Genomic DNA, 10307 nt, shown 5'->3' on the forward strand with positions numbered 1-10307 from the left:
AGAGGGGAGTAGAGTTTGGTGGAAATATTGACCCAATGAAATATGTGCAAGTTTTATATTGGGCATAAATCTTGTTAGTCATGTAATGTTGCTGTCAGTTTTATTGGAGATGGGAAAAGGGATAAAAGTTAATTAGTGCTGTTAATCTATTAAACTTATAAGAAATGGCCAAATCAGTATGGTTAATCAGTTTGGTATGCTAATGCCATTATGTAATGCCATTATGAGATCTCAATAACTCTCAATATGATAACAATAGAAGTATAAATAAAATACTTGAAGGCATATTACTGACATTACTGAAAAGTACCAAAGATGTGAAACAAGATAATTACTGTTCAGGCTAATTCAGTGACATTTTATAGCTAAGGACATTTCAAATGGTAAGATTTTCATGTCAAGTTTTCTCTTTGTTCCTTTTTTCACCCATATAGTTCTCTCTCTTCCTCTCTCCACCCTTCCAGTACGGGTCAAGCAGGAACATAGAGATGATCTGGACTCCCCTGCTGTGCCGCCCATGTCCATGCCTCTGGTCCATGCTGCCAGTTTGGTCTGTACTCAGCCGCTGTCCTCCCCAGAGCACTCCCACCCACCAGACCGCCTTCTGTCCAGCTCGCCACGTGGCCTGGCTGCAGGCCTGCACCCTCTCCAAGCCCCCTGCGCCCCAATGGGCTCCCCAACTCTTCCCCACCTGCCCCACCTTCAGGCTCAAGGGCTGAATGCACCTCCTGAATGCCAGATGCCCTTCCACCCAGGCCCTGCTGCCACTGCCAGGCTGTCTTACCCACCCATACAACACAACATGCCCTTCAACGGCCAATGCAGTCTTCCTATGACTGCAGGCTCCCCACAGGCATACAAGCGAATGCCCTTCCAGGCCGACCCGGCTGGGTGTCACACCCTGAGTTTGGGGATGGTGTATGGCCCGGCTTCTTCAACACCCACCTCTGGAGTGCCTCCGGGGCCTGGCTCCAGCCCCAACCATGCAGCCTGTACGGGTAGCAACCAGGTCATGGCCCACTCTTCCCCTCACCTTCACTCTCTCGGCTATCACTGCCCCACTCCAGGGCAGGTCCCATCACCCACCCACACGCTGGGACAGCCGGCCCCACAGTTCCAGCATCCACTGGTTTACCATCCAGCTGGGCAGCGGTCCGCCTCCTGCCCCACACCCTCCAGTGCTCCTGCTCATATGGTGCCATCTCCCCACTCTGGGCCCTCGTCCCCCCAGCTCCATTCCCTCCCCTACCACTCACCCACCTCCCCATCTCCTACGTCCAATAGCCCCCTGGGGTCCATGGCACTCTCTGGACAGCCTTCTCCCCAGGCTAACAGCCCTGTCTTGGCTGGGTTGTCCCCTTCAGGTCCCTTGGTGCACCCTCTGACTCAACAGGGAGAGAGGCTGAACATCAAACAGGAGCCAGAGGATAGAGAGCCCACCTTCCGTACCATCGGCCTGCAAGATATTACGCTTGATGATGGTGAGTCTTTGCACTTTGTTAAACAATGTCTTTTTGTCTTATGACACTTGACAGTGACCACTGCAACTCTCAGTGCAGTGCAGTGTATAGAAATTATGAGAAAATGAAATCTTGAGGAATTGTCCCTCAACAGGACAAAGCAATATTGATACAGTTCACCTTAACATTAAAGGTATTTAAAGCTTCTGGAAATTGTTACTAAAACTTTGTTTTAATATAATATACTAAAATGTTGTGTTTGCTATGACATATTCCAGGTTGCATTTGATTTAGCTATGATGACCGAACCTCCATTGCATGAGTCCTTTGTTTTTCCCCCAGGTTATGTAGTACTCATTAAAATAATTACCTCTTTATTCACTTTATTCATATATGAGCCTTTATGGATATTAGAGTAATTTAGAGTAATCAGTCTACTGATGTGTGAATAATGCATTAAGGGTGAATAAATATGTTTGTGAATTTGTGCAGTAGTAGCAAGGACATTAGAATGTATTAAATAAACAAGGAAATGCTTCATTTACTAATATGAATTTGCACAAGTTGCCTGGGGCATTACAGTGTTTGGCAGGTCCCAGATCTTAAGAGTGTCATGACACAGGGCGAATTCCTTACACCGGTAATCCTTCTTAGTAGAACTATGAGACCTAATGTCAGTAGTGTGGGGGAGGGAAACTGAGAGGCTGTGTTTGGAGTTGCATACTACCTTACTACGCTCACTGTTTTTGCATTATGTAGTATGCATAATTAGCATTGAATACTCAAAATAACTACTGCATTTGACAGTTGACTGCAAGAATACACTACAGTATATACAATAGAGCTTGCTTCCATAATGCAGTGAGCTCAGTATGACCTTCTATGAAGCAGATATAACATAAACTGCCATTTTAATATACACTACAGTGTCTGTAAAATGTTGAATGTATTTTAAAAGAAGCCAATTCTGCTCACCAAGTCTACATATATTTTATTGAAAATACAGCAAAAACAGTAATGTTGTGCAGTTGTTGTTATTGTTGTTTTTTGTGGAAACTGATAAAATTTTGCAACATTATAAAATGTCTTTAGTATCAATTTTGATCAAATTAATTTTATCAAATATTAATTTCTTTAAAAAAAAAACTATTTTTGAATGGTAGTGTATGTATCCATTTTTAGTTTTGTGAAGTTGTCAAAGAATTACATGTACGTAATGAGGTCATGTAGAAGCATGAACCATACAGTAGTGTACTACTAGTTAACGTTATTTTTGTCTTTAAAAATATACAATATTCAGTGTGCACTGTGCAGCATACAGTAAGCAGTACACTAGTATTCCATTCCAAACATAGCCAGAGCAGGAGAGCTTGTTTATCAACTTCTGTGTTTATGTGGATATTTTTTGCTGATGGTGTGTTTATGTGAGAAGCTCAGACAACAGACCACAATGGATTCCTTATTCACAACTCCGCAATTTATTATTGAAAATTCAAGTGCTTTGTGAGCTGTATCACTCTGAACCTGGTGCATCTATCATATTTTTTTTTATTTTTTTTTTCGTGGATGACCGATGAGAGAGTTCAAGCTAATGCTGTAGTTCATCAGCACAGATACCAGCAATGTCGCCAGAATTTGCTTTCTGGAATTCTTCAATTACATATTCAAATGTGCAGTCTGACAGAGTTAATGAACAGCTTGTATCACTCAAATTAGACATGTGTTTGTGTGTGTGTGTGTGTGGTGAAGTGAAGTGAAGTGAAGTGAAGTGAAGTGAAGTGAAGTGAAGGATCCAGCATTTGTCCGAGTAATTAAAACTGCCCTCACTATATGTAGCCATGTGTAAAGCACACACACACAAAATTCACATTCTTGGCCAACTGCATACTATTTCACAGATGTGCACAGGCTAATTCACTGTTTCAAATCACACACTCACACAAGACACATGGTTACATGCATACACGCTCAATATTTCAGAGTAGGCATGCTCAGCCACACAAAGTATTCATTGCCTACATGTTGCTCACATATAGCATTAGACATCCTCATGCATTCAGTGTGTGAGATGGGATGGAGTTGAGCCTTTTTAAAAGTGAAGTTTTGAACTGATTTCACCAGGGACTGTATCCTCCCTAAAGCACACACTATAAATAGGGTCTGTGTCATTCTCTGACTGAAGCTCTTGAGCACTGTGAGTTGTTAAGGAGGTCAGAAATGAACTGCAAATAGAACAGAACACAGCTCCAGTCACTGACATAAACCTTCTTTCACGTCAACATAAAGCTGTCACTATGATTTAAATGTATGGCATGTTTTGCTAAAGCATTACCATAATGAATAAATTGAAAAATTATAAACACAATTTGGAAAAATACACTGTTATGCATCTATACATAATTATTTACTATATTCCATTTAATATTAATATTATGTATTAATGTTATCGTTTATTTCATTTGAATATAAACTCTACAGCTATCACTACTATATGTTACTAAAGCATTACGATTTATTAATTTAAATATTATTATTATTATTGAATTGATAGGAACCATGTAAAAACAATTTAGAAAAGTCCAAATAAAATTGAAAAAAAAATCAAATGTCACTTTTAATTTATCAATAATCAGGGATGCAAACTTGTCACCTTTCGGCGAAATTCACCGTTTTTAATTCAAAATGGGTCATTTGTGTGATTTCGAATTACAAAACCACAAGTTTCTATTTACAACGTGTTTTGTAGCCAATCACAGGCATCTCTGTTGAAAGCAATGGCCAATCAGAGGGGTTTACTGTAGGTTAGTCAGAATCCGCTCTGATCTCAAGTTTACGTAGTTCTACACACTCACAGATCTTCCTATTATAGTAAGACAAAAAGAAAGCATACACGATGCAAATAAGATATTCATTGTGTAGTTAGTTATTGATTATATCAGGAGTTTTCGCGTAAGCTTAGACAGTTGCGCCATAATGGAAGCGCCCTTTGCTCGGTGTCTCTACATACTTCATTCAGTTTAAAGAAAAGTTTAAGAGGACCAAACCTTCCACGTATACTGTTTCAGGAATGACAAACGCGAGTGTAAAAACCTACGCGAGTGAATCCGCCAAATTGATCCGCGATTGACTGTGATATGGAGATATGGACGGAACAAACTATCTGACAAGCTAGTGTCAAACCAGAGCTGTGCTTTAAGTGATGCAGAGTAAATTCAGAGTAACAAAACTACAGCAGCAACAAGTCTGTGTTGCCTTTAGCAGCTCTACAGGTAACTTAAAGCTCTCCTTTTGATATGTCCTTTTTTAGGCAATGTTTGAAAAATGTTGTTTTTAAATTAAATCTAAAAAAAATGACAAGATATTTAATGCATTATTTAATTATTATTATACCATGAATAATTAACTTAATTTGTAGTTAACTAGTTAAGTATTTAAATAATTAACCCTACTAGCCTGTTGGTGTCTGGGCTTATTTATTTATCCTTAAATGACATTACGACAAATGACATTCTTGTAGCTTTCTGCACTTGCTATACTTCATAGTCATTTTATAATAAATCCAAAAGCAAGACGTGAAAAAACCTAGGGAGTTGAAATGGCAACCAAGGTAATGAGTTATCCTCTGCTGCCATCTACTGGATATAATGTTAATTTCATGTCGTTTTCATCTCAAGTCTTTGTTTTCCACAAGGAGACCATTTTTTCCTGTCTTCTTCATGAATGAAAGTGAACATTTAAAGTGATTTTGGCAGAGTTAAAAAAAAAAATAGTAAAAGCCGTTAAAAAAATGTAGGGTTTTATTTATTTTTTTGGTGCTCGTCTTTGTCACCTTTTTCACCCATGATGAATTTGCATCCCTGAATAATAATTCATAAATATATAAAAAATTAAATTTATTAATTCATTTATGCATGCATCGTGATTGTTTACTGTATTCCATATAGTAAAATAAATATGTATCATATTATTATTATGCTTATTGTTTATTGCTTTTAAATATAAACTTGCTCATTTTTTCTTGCTCTCTTTTCTCTCATGTCTGTTCATAAGAGCCATGAATCACTCGTCATGGTTAACTGTAAGAGCTCTGCAGCTGGCTGATAGTTTCGCTAGATTTAAATATAAGTTGATGTATCACTCAGACTTTGCAGTTCTTAATCACACTTTCCTGGCACTTTTATGGCCCCAGATACTACAGTTCCATTTGATGAATCACTTTTCAGCAGAATTCAGTGGTTGTCAGTGGCAGTGCATTCTGGTAGTTGTGTGATTTTCTGTGTGAATGCAGATGATTGTTTAGCGTAAAACCCAGTGTTTGTTTACAAATCTCACTGGTTTTCATATCCAAAGCCGTTTTGTTTCGTGTTAAACTGGTTTTAATAGTGCTGACTAGCAGTTTGCAGTAGGCTGGAATCCCACTTGATATTCTGGTCCAATTGTTTTCATTCCAGGTCTGTGTGGATCTGGTGCTGCCACTGGGTGGATTAAAGTTTATTTATGTAGAAAGCTGGGACTGTTTTGAGATTTCATGGACAAATAAGAATCGTCCGGATGGCGGTGTGTGTGTGTTTGTGTGTGTGAACAGATGGCACAGGTGATGTCAAAGACTCTTTGCAGGTGGTGCTGGGGAGGGGCTACAGACAGACTGACAGATGGAAGACAAAAAACAGGGAATTGACACAAACACACACACTATCAAACTGAAAGTTCAAAGAAGGACTAGACCATAGGAAATGTAAACCAAAGGTTAAAAGACCATTGTAATTTGAGTAATCTACTTGTACCATTGCATTTATCTCTCAACATGATATCCGTGATTAAATGTAGACTGCTTATGTGCTGAGTGAGCTGTATGCATGTGTGTTGTGTGTGTTAGATGAGCATAAGGAGCTTGGGTGCCATGTTTTCCTGATGAGTTTGGACTGGTTCCCTCATGCTGAACAGAAGGAGCAGTGTGTGTCAGTACTTACAGGAGACTTAGTCTCTTTTCTCGTCTCATCTCTTCTTTCCACTCTTTTTCATGTCAATTGTGTTTAATTAATGTCCTACCAGAGGTCTGTGTCTGAGATGTGTATGCAGGCGTGTTCTTGTGCTCCTTTGTTCTTGTGGATGTCTGTGTGCAGCTGCCACCCCGGCGTGAGTGCACTGATCTGGGTTAATAATAGGCAAAGCCTGCTGTCTTCGGGTCTTGTATCCCTGTCATACTGTGTACACACACACACACAATTTCTACTTTGTGTCCTAGAGATTGTATCTTGTGTCACTCTGTTTCTATCAAGGGATGATAGTTAGTTTTAACGTTTGGAATTCACCAAAGTAACAATCACATTTGTCAATGATGTGATAATAAGTCTGTTTTCTGTACTACACCTTATAGCATATATCCTCATTTAATGTTCTGCCTTCAACCGTCTGTTTGTGTCCGTTTCCCTCTTTCCGTTGTGGGTACGGAAACTTCAACATGTAACATATTCCAGGTCTGTAGCCTTTAGCCAGTGGTAAATCACTGTGTCAAATTAATAACACAACTCCTCTCATCTCTGAGGGAAAAAGAGAGAGTGGAAGGGAAAAAACACAGATCTGGGCCCAAAGCTGCTCATTAAACACAATCAGAGAACTCTTCTAAAACCAATGGAAACCTGGTTTTGTGTCATCTTTCCGTACAATTACGGTGTCGGGAATATCATTTTGAGGTCCTGGCGCAGGCGGGCAGCGGCGTTGTGGTCAGTCCAGTTTGCATTGCTGTGGTGTTTGGCAGCGGAGATGCAAAGATCCTTGGGAATTATTGTGACAAGGGTACACTCTCTGACCAGGAAACTCCAGTTCAGACTTATTTGTTCTCTGGCATGGCATTTTCATCTTATTATATGTTTATTTTGGGTGGTGGGAAAAATCTGTTTTCTCTCTCTCTCTCTCTCTCTCTCTCTCTCTCTGTTTTATTTATTTGTTTATTTATTTTCTTTTTCGTTTCTGTACTACTCTGGTTAACTCTTGTTACAGGGATAGTTTTTCCCAAAAACTCCATGTTATTTGTTTCGTTACCAACATTCTTTAAAATATCTTCTTGTTCCACTGAAGAAGAAAAAAAGAGGTAAAGAGAGTAAATGATGACAGCGTTTTCATTTTGGGATGAACTATCCCTTTAAGATTAAGTTCAGTATTATTGTTTGCTCCTTTTTGTTAAATTGCTTGCGTCCTCATTTGTAAGTTGATTTGTTTAAAAGTGTCTGCTAAATGGATAAATGTAATGCAAATGCCCTGTATAATTCTATTTTGCATGGCTTGATTCGAATTTCGAAAAAACAATATTTGTTTTGTGGGGCATGTCGCTAAATTATTGATTCAGAGTTCCTTTTTGAATCTGGTTATAGAACAAAAAGATTCGAGTGGAGGAGGGAGGCCAGAATAATTGTGCTAAGAATGTGGCTGTGTATGCACTTTGTGGTTTGATCTTGTCATTTTTGTTGTAAAAATGCGCTACTCCTCAACTTTCGTTAGGAGCATTTTATTTTATTCACCCGAGTAATTTACTGTTTTCATTTTCAAACTCACTTGAGCTCCTTCTAAATAAAAAAAAAAAAAATCCCTAATTGGAAAAATTCATGGGTCCGACACAATAAAACAGAACAATCGATTTTTTTTACGCCACCTGTATTGCTGTTTTGCCACATGTCTACGCCGTACTGATTGTTAAAGCCAGTGACTAAACATGTTAAAGAGGTTGCTGAAGCCTCTGGTCAAAGAAAATGGGGATGAATCACTGACTCTTTAGATGGGGAATCCACAATATGATTCACAGATCAAACTGACTGCTCCCCTGTGCTTTCTCAGCCACTTTTTGTCTCTCGTTCTTTTTTGAGAGTTGTTTTAAAAAGTGAGATTTGCCGTTTAGTTTTCTGTATACCGCTGCCAAGGTTATAAGGGGTTGAGGGGAACGTAAATGAAAAAGTAAACAAAGAGATCGCCCTCTCATTGCCCATGTTCTAAACATACACTAGATTTCACATTTCACACTGTATTATTATTTTTTTTTTCCTAAATGGAAACGGGTGTTCGCTATCAGTTGCTCTGGCTGATGAGGTCAGTCTTACCTAGTATAATACTTTCCATCATAACACAACACATTCGCTGCTTTCAAAATAGAAAAATGTAGCCTAAATATCATTAGGATGTCACCTACAATGGAATCATGTTTCATAGAAAATTGGCACTACATAATTTTTAACCCCTGCAATTTTGTTATTTTCTAAATACAGCAGCTTAAATGGACATCTAAGTTAAATATACAACATAAAAATATCCCAGAATGAGTAACAACAGGTTTGCAAATTCAGCTTAAATTCAGTTGTCACTTAGTAAGGCTAGCTAGTGTGGAACCAAATGTTGGTTATAAATGTCTAAAAATATTTCCTGTAAGTTAAAAGAAAAGAAAATATTTGTCCCAGTAAGCAGTTATGACAGCCCATCTCAACTGATGCCTCTGTTAACGGTCAGCCTGTGCAGTGGCTAGTCCGGTGATTCAGTCTCGGGGCAGCACTGTCAAACAATATAATTTACCCCAGCTCAAAGTATTGCTATCGGTGAGCTCTCAGCCTCAGACCCTGTGTATTATATGTTAATAAGGGATGGCCCCTTCCACTCATCCAAAGAGGATCCCTTGTTTAGAGACTCTGCGCTGAGACTCTCTAGCGTTATGCGAGATCGAGATGAATCATGCTTTCTTACATGTGGGGAAAGATGATGTTGAAACCTCTCAAGTCAGTTGCTGCTATATTGCGATATATTGCACAGTAACTTCCCGTATTTAACTGAGTCAGATGCATCGCTAATATCTACAGAGCTCCCGTTTAGACACTCACTCCCTTAATATATTGTTGAGATTTGTAGTTTGTACAGTTAGCGACTAATATGAATAGAACCACTTATGAGTTTTATACACTCAGAGGTTTGGCTGTCCTGAGGTGACTTGCGTACCCTCTTTGTTCAACGTTTAGACCAGTTTAAAAGCATTGAAGCTGCAGCATGTATTTGTGTGTTTGAATGAATGTGCTACAGTGTGCTTTTGTGTCACACAAAAATGGAAAAAGTGAGAAAAGAAAGCTTTTGGTCCAGGAGTAGACAGGAAAATAACATTTTAAAATAAGAAAGTCCTCTTCAAAGTAGAGTAAATACTGTGGCAGACAACATATTAGTCTTTTCAAAAATTCGGCACCCTTAAAAATCTGCCAATACCACAGGCACACCACAGACGCTGATTAAATAGCTGTCTGTATTTATTGACCGACTGTGCTGTGCTAAAAATACTGGCATACATTTTATTTTTTAATTTGCTGTTTGCTTGTTTTTCTCTTTACCAGATGTTAAAGTGTGCATTTTTAATGCTCCATGCCAGTAGCTGAATCAAACCATTTTAGCTTGTAGCCTTTTTTTTATTCATTTATTCTTAATATATATATTATTTCATTGGTTTATTATTTCACATTTGTGCAAAAGTCTGGTATTTTTAATTAATTAATTAATTAATTTTTACACTTGTTTACTGGAGTTTTAAATGTTGTACTACAAAACAAATAAATAAAGTATTACACACACACACACATACATACATACATACATACATATATATATATTAGTTTTAATTCATTTATTTTGTTTCAAATATCAAATAAAGTTCATCCAATCTTGAACACCTTTGAGAATTGCAAATTGTCATATAAAGTGTGCAGGAGGTGCTGCCATTTACATTTACTCAATATGTTTTGTAAGTTGTATCATTTTTCTACAATGTGTGTGAGGTTGTGCAGAGTGTGTGTCTGTGTGTCTGTGTGTGTGTGTGTGTGTGTGTGT

General features: G+C 38.4%; 1 protein-coding gene across 1 annotated transcript in view; it reads left to right on the forward strand.

Moving 5' to 3' along the window:
- LOC107664367 (nuclear factor of activated T-cells, cytoplasmic 3-like) overlaps window positions 1–10307 on the forward strand; it is a 57777-nt gene that overhangs the window by 43643 nt on the left and 3827 nt on the right. The window contains exon 9 of the mRNA XM_016454917.1: window positions 435–1481. Coding sequence (XP_016310403.1) covers window positions 435–1481 — 1047 coding nt within the window. The remainder of the gene's footprint in view (window positions 1–434; window positions 1482–10307) is intronic.

This window comes from Sinocyclocheilus anshuiensis, unplaced genomic scaffold (genome assembly GCF_001515605.1).
Source record: "Sinocyclocheilus anshuiensis isolate Anshui unplaced genomic scaffold, SAMN03320099.WGS_v1.1 scaffold307, whole genome shotgun sequence".
In the NCBI taxonomy this organism is placed as follows: Eukaryota; Metazoa; Chordata; class Actinopteri; order Cypriniformes; family Cyprinidae; genus Sinocyclocheilus; species Sinocyclocheilus anshuiensis.